Here is a 17066-nt window from a genome sequence, read left to right on the forward strand (position 1 = left end):
TATTTCAGTTCACATCCTTCTTTCAGGTGTAATTGCATTTCTAAAGCGCTGTAGCATCCTGATAGAAGGCAGGCTCTGGAAATCAGAATACTTTTTATTTTACAACAAGGGAGAGTTGCTGCTCATCTTTCTGTGTCCTGGGGACACGTTGGAGCTGCACGGCCACTTGTGGTCTGCTGGACATTTTATGTATTAGCTTCCTTTTCTTGATGTGTTTTCTCTGCGTTTTTGTTCAGGAGCGCGTACCTTCTGTCGAGGAACTCAGTTTTCAGACATTTAAGAAAACATAACTGAGTCTGGCACTTGTGGTTGTAGTGGTTTGCTCTGCTTAGGGGGTGAAGTTCCCCGACCGCGGCCGGGCCCGTGCTCTCGTGCGGTCAGCTCTGCACATTCCCGGCGCTGTCCTTTCCCGGTCATCCATGGCTGCCGTTGTTCCCGAAAACTCCGGGTACCCGTTGCCTTCTGCGATGGAGACGGAGTCCACTGCCTCTGTCACTGTCTCTGTTGTTTTATGCTTGTTATCAGGACAAACTTTGGTTGCCTTGCCCACCAGATCGTATTGCTGCAGATTACACCACATGTGTAGAGGGGAATCGACAGGAGAGAGAGAAGGGCGTTGGAATTCAGAATCCGTTCCCCAGTTCCTTCTAGAGACGGGGGCTCTGCTTCTGTCTTCCTCTCTTCTTCTCCAAAGCTGAGATACAAGCAGGAAGTTGAGGGGACGTCCACGTGGATTTGTCCATCTGTGGTGTCCTTGGTAAGGTCACCGTTTCGTGGCTCGGCGAAACGAGAAGTGAGCAGCACGTGTGGCCTCTCTGAAAAGTGGACTGCTTTTTAAAATCATTTAAAATGCTATTGTTTGCTCCTTTGTGTTTTCAGAATTCTCTTACACTGAAAACGTAATGTGTTAGGGGATGGAAAGAGTGGTTGGCGAGAAATGGAGAGAGAGGGGTTGAACATATTTGAATGATTCTATCGACTCAGCTATACGGTATTTTCCCCTCCCTAGACCCACGTTTCCTTCGAGAAAATTTGCATCATTTAAAATACATAAAAATATAATACAATGTGTTTGAATTACCGACTAAACCAAAAATAGAATTGAGGTACTTTTCGTGGAAATGAGTGGGAAAAATGTAAATAGAATTTTCTAAAATTTAGTTGTGTGTCTAATTTTCTTAGGTATGAACAAGCCTTTCTGACGAGCCTGGTGGGCCTGAGGCCCGAGAGGTATTTCTGGACGGGCCTCTCGGACGTGCGAACCCGAGGCGCCTTCGAGTGGACCGTGGACGACGGCGTTCGCTTCACCCACTGGAACTCGGACATGCCCGGTAGGTGCTGGGCCGTCGGGGAGGCCGGCACGTCCTTCTTGCCACTTTCCATGTATTCCCGGCGAGTTAACTGTGCTTTCAGTAATATTTTATATTTCAATCCCTTTTTGTATCTTTCTTTTTCTATTGCTTCCCCAATTAGTTTATAGTATTCTAAAGAACAAAGAAGAGAAAATTGGTAGGTATAAGGTGCTGATACATTGGAAAACTGTTTACGACATCCTACGTGGTCACAAATATTCCAGGTGGTTAATTTAGTTTAGAGAAGTGAAAGCCACGTTAAAAGGCCATGAAACTCCCTCAGTGTGTGCGGCGTGGCCTGGCAGTGCCCCGGGGACCCACTCTAACCCCGGGTGGAGTCTCTCTCTCTGCCCTGGGCTTTATTCTGTCCCTACCAAACACCTGCAAGGTCTGTTAAAGTGTTTCCATTTCAGACATGAGGACACTGGGACTCAAAAATTTGTGTGACTAGAAAGCTTCTGGGCACGGATCTAAGCTCTGATCCGTGGAATTTCTGAATCTGTGCTGCTTGTGCGAGAGCCACTCTGTCTCCCTGTACCTTCAGTGCCTTCCCTGGTAGGAGGCTGCGAGCCTTTCTGAAATAGGCCTTGACAGAGGCTTTGCTTTCCTTAGTCACTGGTCTTGCTTGTGGGCATCACTCACGGTGAAAAGAAAGCACCCGGGAAATTGAACATCCCCTGACGCAAGTGTTTCATTGTCCCTGGAAAAGGGAGAGCCGTGGGTTTGAATCAACCAGTTGGCCTCGTAAGTCCTACTCATCAGGAGCCCCTCTAATTTGTATTCTCAGCTGTCAAGAAGGAAAATATATCAGCTATCTGGATAGTCTGATTCTTGTTTAATTATTGAATTAAGAACTTTCTGGAAAATAGTAAGATTTCAGTTCATCTTTAAATAACTGGGCAGCATTTTGAGAGGGCAGTGAATATATTTCCTTTTTTTTAAATAGAGAAGTTGTGGGTCTACAGACCAATCATGCATGAAGTTCAGGATTCCCATACACCTCCCTGTTACTCACACCTGGCACTGGTGTGGAACATTTGGTAAGAGAAAAAGAATTTTTAAAAATCCGTGGACCCGCCCTGCCCAGTGAACTCTAAGTGAATATTACAACTGTAAAAAGGAGCGGTGGTTCTTACTCTTTGGGAAATCTCCACCACCTGCCCGAGTGGCCTGTCCAGCAGCAGGGTGGAGGGGACGCCTCCGTGACATCCTTGGGGGAGAAAATGGGTCCCCCTGGAGCCAAGCCTCAGCCCCGCTGCCCACTGCTGTGTTCTGATGGAAGGGCCCTTAGGGAGCCCCGGGACTGGATGTGCGGCTCTGGGAGGAGGCGAGGGGACGGCACTGGCCTGAGCCCCCATCGGCGCAAGGACCAGCCCCCGGGATGCTGCCCTTGTCTCGTGGAGCCCAGTCGTCCACCTTCCTTCATGCCTGCAGGGAAGGGGGCACTGTGGGGGTAGAGGGGCTGCCTGGGGCTCCAGGGGAACGGGACTGCCGGGGAAATACTTCAGAAATAAGTACGTACCCAGAACTTTGAGAATTATTCTATACACAAAATATCATTTAAAATATGATAGTAATAAAAAATCAGCTCATCTTAGCAGCAAGAAACCTCTTTCTCAGTAAGTTTGCTATTTGGAAATAAACAGCAATAGAAAACAGAATCACACATTTTGAGCTTAGAATATTTCTCATTTTATATTATGTGATTTTTATTCACTAATTCTGGCATTTGTCACAACTTTGTAAGGTAGGTGCATTTTAAGAGGAAGAAAGAAGCTCAGAGAGGTTAAGCAACTTTCCTAAAATCTCCAGCTCAGGGGTGTCTCACCTCAAGGCTCATGCCCTTTACCAGACTGTCCAGGGAGGCCTGTCGTGTAGGGACCGGAGGAAAGAAAGAATCCTAAAGAACAACAGTAAAAGAAAGAAAGAAGCCTCAAGTTACTGTTTTTGCCATTATTTCGCCATTAAATGCCTATGTGTGGGGCACTCTGTCAGGTCCTAGAAATACAAAATATTATCCAAACCCCTACATTTGAGAAAATCACAAGTCAGTGGGGGACAGAGGACCCACAAATAACGGGTGAAAAGCTGATCAACACGGCACTCAGCACCTGCCAGCGCTGCCCCCTCCTCTCCACCCCTTCATGTTGATTTTCCCGGCAGCCGGAAGCTCGGTCGTGAGCTCTCCTCTGTGGGCACCGCCAGCTTCCGCGAGCCCCCGATAAAGAGCTCCACTTTCTGCATTTTACACAGGGCGAAGGACGGGGTGTGTTGCCATGAGAACTGGGATCTCAGGAGGACTGTGGGATGTTTTGAAGTGTGACGAGAAGGCAAAATTTGTGTGCAAGCACTGGGCAGAAGGGGTAACGCGCCCACCGGAGCCCACGACAACCCCCGAACCCAAATGTCTCGAGGACTGGGGCACCACCAGCAAGACGAGCCTGTGCTTCAAGGTAAGGCTCTGTGGCCAAGCTGAGGAGGAATCTGGAGTTGCTTTAGCTCCAAGAAATCACCTTGGTAAGAATAATTTTAAAAACTGCAGTGCATGGGCTGGACCCCTAGAAATTCTGATGCCATTGATCTGGAGTGGGGCCTGGGCATCCGCCGTCCTTAAAGAGCTCCCCAGGGGATGCTGAAGACCCACAGGTTGAGAGTCATTGAGTTTAGATAGTGACACGTCCAGCCCAAGAACCCCTGAAACCTCTCCCCACTGCTGGCCCTGTCACCGCTTCTCCGCTTCTCTCCTGGCTGAAGCGCACACGTCCGCCTAGCTGAGTTGTGCTAGCTATTGCATCTCATTTCGTTTTCTCTTGGAGCCCAAACTTTGATCTAACTTAATGGGATAAAGGAGTCTAAAATGGTGCACCATGGGCATTTTAGAGACAATGCTCCATTTTCCTGATTTAACCCCTGATTATTACGGAGGCATTCACAGAGAGTGGTGCATTGCCCTCAAGCCCCTCAAATCAAAAGTCAGTATCCTACTGTTACTTTATAGTCTCAGGCTGGATTGCGTTCACCCAAACAACCAACCAACCAAAGGAAAATGGAAGCCAAAACAGAAACAAACAAAACCCCAATGAACCAGGCATTTGGGTGTTTTTTCCTCTCTTGCAGTCGTGTTCTTTCTAGAGAAAGTTAGACTTAGGCAAATTCAGAAACGTGCTCGTCTGTTTAATGGCACTGTCCTCTCCGGCTCTCAGGGCTGTTTGGACAGCACATGGCCATGGCCTGCCTCATGGGCAGCTGGGCAAGGCTGACCGAGGAGAGCTTGACTGTTCCATCTTCTCTAGCTGAGGGGTAAGGCCAGGCGGGCTGGTCATCCCATAGGTAGTTGTAGACGCTGATGACTTACCAAGCTGATGAGTCAGAGGTGAAAGTGTGATTTACACAGAAGGGGGTGTAGTGAACATGGATTGTTTGAGGACTAATAAGATGCAAATCAAGAATTTTATTGTTCCTTCTGGAAACACTTGAGCTGCATGTAAAGCCGAGGTTCTCCCCGTACATGGCCTGGAGGTACTTCCTGTACATTGCCTGGCCGTGGAGGTTTGTAGATGGATTTTGAGAGAAGCAGCCGAGTTCTCCAGAGCTGGGAAGTCAGTCAAGGGCTCCAGGACAACATGGGGAGATGTTCAACAAACCAAAATATGCGCCTCACTAGAAACTATGTGGTGTCAGAAGTTCTAGGGATAGGACTGGTTTGGGAATTATATAGGCTATCTTCGTAAATAGTAGGATGTGGGGATTATTAACAAAATTCAGGGGCTCATAAATTTCAGTTAAGAAAATTAAAATCTTACACCCACCATCTGGGAAGTTGATGAGGCCGCAGGAGCCTTCGGAGATTCTGGTGTGGAGACTTGTCGACGTTGCTCAAGTTAGGGCTGAGGCGGGGCTGTCTTGGGTTGCTGGATGGCAGTGGGCAGCCACGATCCCTCGGAGGCCAGCCCCCTTTCCCAAAGGCCGTGGTGATGGACACCGGGGCTCATTATCTGGTAAACACCGATGGATCCCAAACTGCACACTGACTGGCCTTTCTCATCTGTCGTTGTGCATCCTGTTTCTCTGCTCTATTTGCATTCCTCTCAATAGTGTGGCATAGTTTCAGGATTTAATGTTCTTAAATAAAATTTGTGACGGGCTCTACAATTTCCCAACAAGCCCTACCCCAATTACCTCTAAACCCACATAATTTTTAATGAAGCACAAATTTTGATTTGTTGACTATCTACCTGAAATTTGTTGAACATATAATCTATTAATAAGAGGTAAATTTAGATTGGCCTATAACTCATACTTTTAGATGTGCTTCCAGAAGGGTGTCTATTGTGGCACGTGCTCCAATAGTTGTTAAAATATACCACTGTCAGGAAAAAAAGACAAGGCAGTTCTGAAGGATTCTCCCAACAAAGTATTGAAAGATTGCCAGGTAATTCATTGTTTAAGCTCAACAGGATAACACTCTCTGGCACAACTTGGGAGAGGTTATTTTCCTTACAATTTTCTTTGCATCAAATGTTTCTTTCATTCTTGCCACCTTGAAGCCATTTTTTTCACACTGAACCAAATTCATCCTGTCTACTATAATGTGCTATATGCCAAACCTGTATGCCTAAAGCTTCTAAGATTTTAATCTACTTTCTCCTTTACCTAATAATTTTGTTTTCTAAGGTTTCCTTAACAAAGTTATCCCCCAAATTTTGCTACCCAAATATTTACTGGCAAATTGACTTTAAACCAAGAGAATTACATTATTTTGTGCCGCTGCAATTTCTTGCTTTTCTGTAAATGAAATTTCATCAAAGTTGAATAATTATTTCTCTTGATTTGGTAAACTATGAAATGTAAAGTAACTCTTAAAACCACATTACCTTTAGCTTTTTGCAAAAGGAAAACATGAGAAGAAAACATGGTTTGAATCTCGAGATTTCTGCCGCGCTCTAGGTGGAGACCTGGCCAGCATCAACAACAAAGAGGAGGAGCAAGCCGTGTGGCGCTTGGTGACGTAAGTGCCTTCTTTCTGCCACCTATTTGGTGCTGATGATGTTGAGAGTATTGTGATGTTTCTGTAATTGCTGACCCACAAGGCTGCATCATTTCTGAAATCCACTGGCCTTTTGCTTCACTTCCAAATGCTGCTCCATGAAAGTCCAGGATCCTCAACCCGTGTTTGTTAAGTGAACTGATGAATGAAGGAATGAGAGGCCGTATTTCAATGCTTTACAGTTATTTCTTCTCAAACGGCTGCTAGTTTGGGAATATCAGTGGGTTACACTCCCACTGCGTAACTTTCCTAGTATGTTTTGGGGGTACATTCCCAGCCTGGTTAGTCCTCATGGGTTACCAAACCTGTTTAAGGCCACGGCATGTCTTTACCCCTCATGCTTCACAGGGTAACTGGGAACTACCATGAGCGGTTTTGGTTGGGACTGACGTACGGCAGCCCTTCGGAAGGCTTCACCTGGAGCGATGGCTCCCCTGTGAGTAATTTTGATGTCAGAGACACTTTTCTTGCTTTATCATGTATTTGTTTTGATGTATCACTTGGCTTAATCCACATTTTTGGTAGGACTGGTCATTATGATGGCTAGACACTTTTCTATGAAAAGAAATGCCCTTTTGGGTCACTGTTCCACCCATTTGCCAATCTATTTCTTCCAAGAACCCAAGGCAGAGCTTTTCAGCATGGTTGACTGGATGAAAATGAATTACCGTGAAAACACATTCCGCTGGCTTATATAAAAGAGTCTCCGCATTCTACCATGAAAAATTGATAGGAAGTTTAATTTCTTAAAAAATTGGGCATTTGTAGCCTCCATTAGTTCAGTGGAACTGGAAACCACTTTTGATATTCCGTTAATAACCGTCAGAGGAACGGGGAAGTGAGAAGCTGTGGCTCACACTGGCCGAGTTGTTACAGGGAGTAACTGTGTAATTTCAGTTCTACCTTTTCTTATAACCCACCCACAACTTTACAAGCACCTTGAGCAAAATGGTTTATTGGATGGCTCCACTGGTACTTGGATTTCACATTCCGGGTCCCTGGAAATAGATCCGAATCCTCGGCATAAAACCCTGTGGGCTCTGATTACACAGTGGAAACCCCGCAGAGGCCGTCACTCCGGGGCCTCCGTTATTTCCACTGCTCACCTTGATCAAGTTCAATAGCTTCATTAGCAACATATCATGGGCCTTTTTCTTTTGTAAGAAGAACTGAGGCATTTGTTTCTCCTACCAGTAATAAAGACAACGCTTCCAGCCATACACTAAAATATTATCCCTTCAGAATGGGTTATCAGTTTAGGTATTCCCAATACTTGGAAGTGGAACTTTTTTGCCAAGTTTTTTCAATCTGTAATTCCCACCTTGATGGTTCTGAGTCCCTTCTAGTTAAGAAGAGTGAAGTAAAGTCTCTGAGAATCAGCAGCACATGCTATTCAACTTCAGAAGTTTCCTGAAGCAAAACTATTTCTTTCTCAGCCGTGTTTGTAAACCTTTCTTTCAAAGCAAAGCTACGGTGAAAGAAAGTAAATGTACTAAAAAAATGCAAACAACTTTCCCTTCCTGTTTGAGTAGATGATTGGTTTGGGCCTGATATACATGGTAAATGATTGCAGCTTAGTATTTCTAACACAGGTTTCCTATGAAAATTGGGCTTACGGAGAGCCTAATAATTATCAGAATGTGGAATATTGCGGCGAGCTGAAGGGGGAGCCCGGCCTGGCTTGGAACGACATGAACTGCGAAAATCTCAACAACTGGATTTGCCAGATAAAGAAAGGTACGGAGGGCTTTCCTCTCCTTCATCTCAGGTCAGAGAACTAACCTCCAGCCACCCCAATACCCTCCTGTAGTTAGTGGAACCAAACAAACAAAATCACAGCAGTGAGGGGACTGCCAGGGGCCGGCATGTGACAAGACGAGGAAGAAGTCGAGTGCGGACAAATGTTCCGCAGGAACAGAAGGTCAGAGGCCGCTGGGATCTGGGACAGGAGTCATGTCCTCCAGCGTTGCTCCCATGGGCTGTGGTGCCGGCTGAGGTCCAGAGTGGGAGTGTGTGTGCGTGTGTGCATGTGTGCATGTGAGCGTGTCCGTTTGTGTGTGCATCCATATGTGCATGTGTGTGCACGGGTACATGTACATATGTGTGTGCGTGCATGTGTGTGTGTGCATGTGAGTGTGAGTGTGTGCGTTTGCGTGTGCATCCATATGTGCATGTGTGTGCACGGGTACATGTACATATGTGCGTGTGTGTGTGTATGCATATGTGCGTGTGAGCGTGTGCGTTTCGTGTGCATCTATATGTGCATGTGTGTGCATGGGTACATGTACATATGTGCATATGTGTGTGCGTGTATGCATGTGAGCGTGTGCGTTTGCACGTGCATCCATATGTGCATGTGTGTGCACAGGTACATGTACATATGTGTGTGCGCGCGCATGTGCATATGTACATGTGAGCGTGTGCATTTGAGTGTGCATCCGTATGTGCGTGTGTGCACTGTTACATGTACAAATGTGCATGTGTGTGCACATGCATAGGTGCATGTGAGTGTGTGCATTTGTGTGTGCATCTGTATGTGCATGTGTGTGCACAGGCACATGTACGTGCGTGTGCGCGTGTGCACATGTGCATATGTGCATGTGAGTGTGTGCGTTTGTGCATCCACATGTGCACATGTGTGCACGGGTACATGTACATATGTGCATGTATGTGCATGTGTGCATATTGCATGTGAGCATGTGCATTTGCATGTGCATCTGTATGTCCATGTGTGCGCACGGGTACATGTACATATGTGCATGTGTGCATGTGTGTGCACAGTGCAGATGTACATGTGAGTGTGTGCATTTGCGTGTGCATCCATGTGTGTGCGTGTGTGCACGGGTAGATGTACATATGTGAGTGTGTGTGTGTGCATATGTGCATGGGAGCGTGTGTGTTTGCATGTGCATCCGTGTGTGTGTGTGTGTGCACGGGTACATGTACATATGTGCATGTGTGCATGTGTGTGTGTGTTCCACTCTGCAAGCAGAGTAATGACAATGTAATTTTGGGGGGAGTTTTCACCTTTTCACCTTCTGTGTTAGTCATTAAATAGGTGAAAGTTTGCCCAAGTCTGAACATTCTAAGTACAGTTTTCTCAAGTAAATGTCTGACAAAAAGAGCAAGCACCATTTGAAACCCCTGATGCTATAAGACCCACCATGTTATCCCAACATGCTATCCGCGATATCTGCAAGCCAGAAACACCACGTGGCCAAGTCAAGTATTGGCTCTTATGTTTAGACAGACAGACAGACAGTCAGTCAGATAGCTATAAGTGGCAGATGATGAATAGATAGATAGATGATAACTATAGATGATAGATACATGACAGATGATAGATGGATATAGATGATAGTTAAGTAGGTAGATAGACAGATGGACAGACAGACAGAATGGCCCCTGAAGCAAGGCACAGACCGGCTTCCTCCTCTGTAAACAGGGCACGGACCCGCTCTGCCCTCTTTTGCTGGCAGCCGTGGCAGCACCCCAGGTCTCCTGCTAGAGACGCTGTATTGTTCTCCTGGTCCATCTGCTTATTTTCCTGACTCCTTCTGCCTAGATTCGTGCTGTCAGAGTCCTCAGAACCGAGGCAGGCAGGGTGGGCAGCTCTCTGAGGTCTCCGAGCTGGCACAGACTAGATCCTCTGTGTCTCGTTAGCAGCTACGTCCTACAGGACGTTAGACACATCCAACCAGAGTTTAGGTCACCAACGGATTCCAGCTGAACCACTAACTACCTGGAAGGAAAATATCCCTTAACTTCTATTAGAATGTACATTTAGTAAAAATGAGATTCTTTGAGGAACATGAATTTCATGTTTTATGAATAAATAATCACATTTAAAAGTTTCAAATCATGGAATTGTAAATATTTTCAGAACTGATTCTAAGATGTCTGATGGGACAACGAACATCTGTCAAGACCGCACTAAATATCAAACCTCATGTCTTTTACCCCACATGTCCATACATTTCATGGACCCCTTTTGCAGTTTACATAATAGGGGCCAAGCAATTTGAACCCAGTCTTCCTGATCCCAAAACTCGTGTTCTTTTCTTTCTTCCGTAAGACGTTGCTGGCTGTGCTGGGAAACCAGCTTGCAGCTAGGGGTGGGCAGTTTGCAGCTCATTTGCTTTATTCCCACCCCTGATTGTGTTTTCCTTCCTCCTCCTTCCCCTTCCCTGTGCCCCAAGAGGATGGGGGGACAGGAGAGTGGGAGGGAGGGGTAAAGAGAGAGAGGGAACGGTTAAAAGTTTTTAGCAGTATTGAGCCATAAACAGAGTGAAAATTGAAGATGTGATGGCAGAAGTTCAAGCACATTTACATTTAATTTTCTTGTTTTACAGGACAAACACCCAAGCCTGAGCCGACACCAGCCCCCCAAGAAAGTAGGTGTCTCCAGCGGATGCTCCTTCTTTCCCTCTCTTCCTCTGCCAGTGGGAGGGTCACTTGCTCTAGGCAGGTGGAAAGCAGAGGTTCTGCTCTCTTTGAGAGTCTCATGGAGGTTTGGGCCTTCCTCTTTGGAACGGCGCCGTCTGCACACACACAGCCTCAGCTCGCCTGATGGGCGCCGTCTGCACACACACAGCCTCAGCTCGCCTGATGGGCGCTGTCTGCACACACCCCTGCTGCCACGGCTCCCCAGAACGGGGATGTCTGCACACTCACAGCCTGCTGCCCAGCTTCCCCGGGCCCGCGGCTGGAGAAGTCCTAGGAGCCCCGCTGTTCCTGAATTTCCCGGCACTCCGATTCTACCCTGACACTCCCAGTCCCTGCTTTAGAAAGGTCTTTCTCTTATGGGGCTGAAATCTGTGTCTCATAACTTCTGTGGACGGAGAACATCCTGGGTCCACGTCTGACCCCCAGGGGTTTATAACCCTCGCGATCCTTGGCACCGAGCTGGGAGGAGACGGTGCCAGTGTCCTCAGGGCTGTGGAAGGCGGACACGGGGCCTTCGCGTGTCCAGTCGGTGGACGTGGCTTGGACTCTCTGGTTCTGGGAGTTCCGGTTCGCAGTCGCCTCTGAGAGAGCTGCTCCATCCTTCGCCTTCTGCACAGCACAGCCCGGATACTCCAATTCCCAGAGTAGAACTCATAACCTGTTCTCATTTCTGCTTCAGATCCACCTGTCACGGAAGACGGCTGGGTTATTTACAAAGAACACCAGTATTATTTTAGCAAAGAGAAGGAAACCATGGACAATGCACGGGAATTTTGCAAGAAGAATTTCGGTGATCTCGTTTCCATTCAAAGTGAAAGTGAAAAGAAGTTTCTATGGAAATATGTAAGAACAGGATACGAATGTCCCAGTGGATGTGATCAGCTAAGACGATGCCTCCGATTGGTGCCCACGGCACCGTCCCCAGTCGTGTGCTGGAGTTAACCCTTCCGAGGCCTTCGTGGGGTGGGGGAGGACCCGGCCACAAAGAAACGAATGGCCGTGCTGCCGGGGTGTCCGGAGCAGAATCCCAGAACCCAGAACAGGTTTATGGTCGGGGCTTTGTGAGGATCCACGCTTGTGCAGATATGAACATTTCCCAGGATTTAAATTCATAATTAGCCTTAATCTGTTAGCCCTGGGCCTCTGTGAATAGAGCAGCTTGATTATGAATAAAAAAGCCCGTCTTTGCTGGACCACATCGTTGGCTGATGGATAGTACAGCTCGGGTACGCATGGAAAAGTCTTTCCTGCTTGTACCCAAGTCGGCTATCACTGAAGGTCTAGTTAATTTCTTTCCAAGAGCACGTGGCTCATATCTTCCCCTTAAACATCTCCCTGGCATCCTTGTAGTTTGCCAAAGAAGAGGGAAGAGGGAGAGCAGCAAAAACTAGCGGAGCTGCGCTCAAAGAGCCACACAGGCGCTATAGGGCAGCTCGAGCCATCTTCAACTTTGGCGTCGTTGAACTGTATTTCCTAATATTGCATAAATACGTATATGGACACAGTTCTTAGACGTGCAATCTCAACTAGCTACATTGTTTTAAAGAGTATCTTCAACAACCCAGTTGCTATAGCCATTTGGAGTTACAGAGGATGACTTAAGGCAATTGCTTTATAAATGTTCAGGTGGTTAAATAGTGTGTACAGATTTTTCTTTATTTTCTATGAAGAAAACTTAGTATATACAACGTAATTCCCACATGAAGCTCTCCTTGGTCAGAAAGATGTCTAAATATGCTGCCTCATGAAAATGTACATTTTGTTTGAGAATTTGCTTATTACTAAATATAAGCTGAACTACATGTATTTCCGTGTTTTAGGTCAACAAGAATGATGCACAGCCAGCATATTTTATTGGTTTACTGATCAGCTTGGATAAAAAGTTTGTGTAAGTAAATCAAAATAAAACAACTTTCCTTAAGATAGTGACCTGATAATTATTTTGAGGCTTTTGTTTTGCTGAATAGACAAAGCATCCTTTAAAAAATAAAAATAATTTAACATAATCCTGTTAAATAATTCCAACATTGTAATTCTCAAATAAGGAACTTGGAATTTGATTTAATCTAAACTTCACCCATCTGTCAGTGAGTCATCTACTGGGAAGATGCATTAGGCAGAGAGGAATAGTGAATTTATTTTAAAAATGACAGTTCCCATTTGTCCGGACCTAGATGCACAGAAGCAGCTGTCTCCTGCTCCCCCCCTGCTCCACCAGCCCGGCTCCGAGGCTTTGATGTTCTCTTTCAATGGCATGAACTGCTTCCCCTAAAAAGAACAGACCGTGCTGTTTTCCATCAGATACAAGGGCCAGGAGAGCTGTGGAGGCAGGAAATAGTTCCTTTTTGGTTTCTCTTTCCTTGTGCATTAATGTGCAATTCTGAGTTTGAGAAGCAGGTGTGTATTCCTGGCTCAAGTACAGAAGTTCTAGCCACATCGGGTTCCACGCAATTGTCACGTGCTTTTCCGAGCAAAGAGATCTAAACTCAAGCTCATGATTTCGAAAGAACAGAAACGTTTAATTCCTTGCACAAGCACCCGTTTTATCATCTGTAAGATGAGAGGGTTGAATTAGATGGTCAGGCCGCGTTCCAGCGGTGACACTTCTCTGGGCCTCTGTGACTTAGGAGAATAAGCATCAGCCCGCAGACCTCGGGGGATCCAGACAGAGCACGCGGGAAAACCAGGGAACGGGCGGGTGGGAAATTCTGGGTTCTCTGCCTCGCTCTGGGAATCGGCCTGAGGAGAACTCCGGAAGGAGCTCAGCTTCTGGCTCATCTCCTGGGGCCCTCCGTTCCTTCTCCCACAGCAGGAATAAAGGCAGCGTCTTCCCAGGAGGGAGCAGAAGGCAGAGTCCTGGGGCCCCAGCCCCGGCTCCCACAGAGGCTGCAGCTGTTACCCGATGGCCGATTAACGCCGGGAACTCTTTTTCAGGTGGATGGACGGAAGCAAAGTGGACTTCGTGGCTTGGGCCACGGGCGAACCTAATTTTGCAAATGATGATGAAAACTGTGTCACCATGTACTCCAATTCAGGTAGACAAGACACGTCTCCCTGAGTTTGCTTCTGGGGTGACGTGCCATTTCCTGCATCCCTGGGTTAAAATTAGCAAGTCGCACACTCACGTCAGGCAAGGAAAGACGAGAAAATAAAGAATTCTCATTTTGGCAGCCTGGCTCTCCAGTGTGTAAGGGCAGTGGATGTTTAACATTTATGCTAATAAATGACATAGTCAAGCTGCTCACTTCCTCTCATTTTGTGAAACTTTTTATCATGTTCTGATATAAGAAAAAAATCCCGAATCTCTCTCTCTCTCTCTCTTTCTCTCTCTCCAGCTCCTTATCTGTAAAATGGGAATAGTTATAGAACTTACCTTCTCAAGGAAGATTAAATTAGTTAACATCCTTGAGGCACAAAGCAAACGTCTGATACATGTAAAGGTTATGTATTATAAGATTATCATTAGCTATTATTAGTTATTCAGATAACATCTGAAACACCAAGTACAAGCTACGTTCATGGAAAACTCTCTATAAAATTTAACTGCTAGTTTCAGCAAAGGAGCAAAGGGGTGTTACATGGACTCTCCTAGTCTCGTGCACAAAAGTAAAGTCAATTGTGGTCTAAACCATTTCTGAGAATCCTTATAAACTGTGAGTGCACTTAAAAAGGAGCAAGTCTTTTTAAGCTGCTACCTGTAAGTCCAGCGTGACCTGCTGTCCCCGCCAGGGTTCTGGAACGACATCAATTGTGGTTATCCGAGTGCCTTCATCTGCCAGCGACACAACAGCAGCATAAACACCACCGCGCCCCCCACCGCGCCCCCCGCCCCGGGCGGCTGCAAGGAGGGCTGGCACTTTTACAACAACAAGGTACTGGGGGAATTGGCTGCCGTCTCGGTGTTGGCGGGGATGGAGCGTGGCAATGCAGACCTTTCAGCTCAAAGTTAATTTTGCTGACCTCGGTGGAGATTCCCATGGCAGTTTTTCTGTGGAAATTGGGAGTGTCCTCGATATTATCCAAGTGTTTGTACCATTTGTCCTAAGGGAGGAGGTAACCCATAAAATGTTGCAAAGAAAGTCTGTGTGTCAGAGGCCAGCTTAATTTTTAAAAATCTCTATTTGGTTGTGACAAACCTTATCGTTAGCTATAATTGTCATGAATAACTTTGATTTCTTTAGAGCACACTTTAATAGCTCTAGTTTACTCCTAAAATTATTCCCATTTTTAATTCCATCTCAGTGTTTCAAAATCTTTGGATTTGTTGAAGAAGAAAGAAAAAGTTGGCAAGATGCACGGAAAGCTTGTATAGGATTTGGAGGAAACCTAGTATCCATACGTGATGAAAAAGAGCAAGGTACGCAGGCCATTTTATAGTCGAAGATGTGTTTAAGTATGTAATTTTCCCCATTGATTAATGTTGCTGATGGTAAGTGAGTGTTTAGTTTTCCAGAATGAAAACCAGGAAGGAAAAGATTGTTTATGGACAGCTATTCTGCTTGGGTATGTCACCTCCTGGGCCCCGCTCCGTGGTATCTCGCGTGCCAGAGGGGCACGAGGAAGCCAGGGCCACGAGCCTGCCAGGCAGGTGGTGAAACCGGGATCCCCACCGGGGTCCGCCCGGCTTAAATCCCACCTGGCTTCCCCCAAATCAGTTTACCTCCAAGTAGCCAAAGAGGTGTATGTCTAGGAAAAACTGCCAATTTCCCATTTATTGTACTTCTAGCTGTGTATTCACATAACTTATAATGCAATAACATGATGTTTTAACTATGGACTTTGAACAAACTGAGAACAGCTTTTTGATAAAACATGAGCCCAAGGCAGAGGCAGGAGGAGTGGGAGCTGGAGCAGGCCCAGCCGAGCCGGGTGACAGGTGCGAGGCCCGTGTCATTGCCGCCACGAGGTGCTGACACACTCGGGCGTCTCCCCAGGGCCAGCCTTCCGAGACAGCCTCCGGCTGAATGGTGACTCGTCACCCTGAGGGCCGTTGACCGACCGCAGCCGGTTCAGATGAAACTGGCTGAACTCTGTGGGGTGGGGGTGGGCAGGGAGGGTCTGGAGAGATTGGGGGCCCAGCCTGGAGAGGGGCACGCGTGTGACCAGGGGCCCAGTGCCAGTGAGGGGCGGCTGCGGGTCCGGGCTCGAGGCTGGGAGGCTTTCCCACAGAACTGTCGGGTGGGCTGCTGGGTGAGGGGCCGAGCCTTCCAAGGGGCCGTGAAGGAGCTTACGCCTGGGGTCACTGGCGGCGTCTTAGTTCCCTGGGGCGGCTGTAAGAGGCCACAGACCAAGTGACTTAAACAGCAGGGACGTGCTGGAGCCAGAGGTCTGAAACCAAGACACCGGCAGGGCCACACTCCCTCCCAACGCTCTGGGAAAATCCTTCCTGGCATTTTCCAGCTCCTGGTGGCTGCTGGCCGTCCTTGGTGTCCCTTGGCGTGTAGGCGCAACCGTGCACCTCTGCCTCCATCCCACACGGCCTCCTGTCCTATCTGGTGTGTCCTGTGTCCACGTTTCCCTGTTCTCGTGAGCACACCGGTCACATTGGCTTATGACCACCCCATTCCAGTCTGGCCTCATCTTAGCTATTTGCCTCCTCAAAGGCCCTATTTCCAAATAGGGTCCCATTCACGTGACCCTGCTTAGGACTCGGACATCTCATTTTGAGGGTCACAGCTCATCCCACAGCGATGCTGCCGAGTTGCATGCACTGGCTGCAGGTTGCAGGTGAGATGCTCACGAGCATTCACCGTGCGTGAGAGTTTACGAGGACCCTGCAGAGGGGAGCTGTGGATGCCAGAATCCCCACATCCCATTTTGATTTTGAGAGTCTTTGGCTTCCAAAATCAGTTACTGGAAAATGATGTCTCAAAAATTATAAGAAAGAAAGTAGAGTCCTGTGTGGCTGTCCCCGACATGTTTATTTTTTTTGCCATAAATGCTGCTGCACACACTCTTGGAGCACGTTGCACAATCAGGCAACCAAGCTCTCGCTGAGAACCTCTGACCTGGAGGCCACAGCACACAATAGAAGTGTCGGGAATTCGGCATTCGCCTCTCGACCTGGCCGTCCACGTGTGGGACTTCGCTGCCCAGCAGAGGCACGCGGGGATTGCTTTCTTCCCCTCCTGCAAAGTGCTGATTTCTGGTGTATCCAAAATGGAACAGGGTCATAGAGATGTTTGCAGGAGGAAGCAATTTTCAGATAAAACAACATTATT

The 17066-nt window shown here is 47.2% G+C and overlaps 1 protein-coding gene across 3 annotated transcripts in view; it reads left to right on the forward strand.

The window, feature by feature from the left end:
* MRC1 (mannose receptor C-type 1) overlaps positions 1-17066 on the forward strand; it is a 79936-nt gene that overhangs the window by 42641 nt on the left and 20229 nt on the right. For all 3 annotated transcript variants that reach the window (XM_037837661.1, XM_037837662.1, XM_037837663.1), the window contains 11 exons: positions 1183-1331; positions 3606-3805; positions 6233-6360; positions 6748-6835; positions 7992-8136; positions 10752-10793; positions 11525-11688; positions 12666-12733; positions 13780-13880; positions 14575-14717; positions 15088-15202. In XM_037837661.1, coding sequence (XP_037693589.1) covers positions 1183-1331; positions 3606-3805; positions 6233-6360; positions 6748-6835; positions 7992-8136; positions 10752-10793; positions 11525-11688; positions 12666-12733; positions 13780-13880; positions 14575-14717; positions 15088-15202 — 1343 coding nt within the window. The remainder of the gene's footprint in view (positions 1-1182; positions 1332-3605; positions 3806-6232; positions 6361-6747; positions 6836-7991; positions 8137-10751; positions 10794-11524; positions 11689-12665; positions 12734-13779; positions 13881-14574; positions 14718-15087; positions 15203-17066) is intronic.

This window comes from Choloepus didactylus, chromosome 5 (genome assembly GCF_015220235.1).
Source record: "Choloepus didactylus isolate mChoDid1 chromosome 5, mChoDid1.pri, whole genome shotgun sequence".
Lineage (NCBI taxonomy): Eukaryota > Metazoa > Chordata > Mammalia > Pilosa > Megalonychidae > Choloepus > Choloepus didactylus.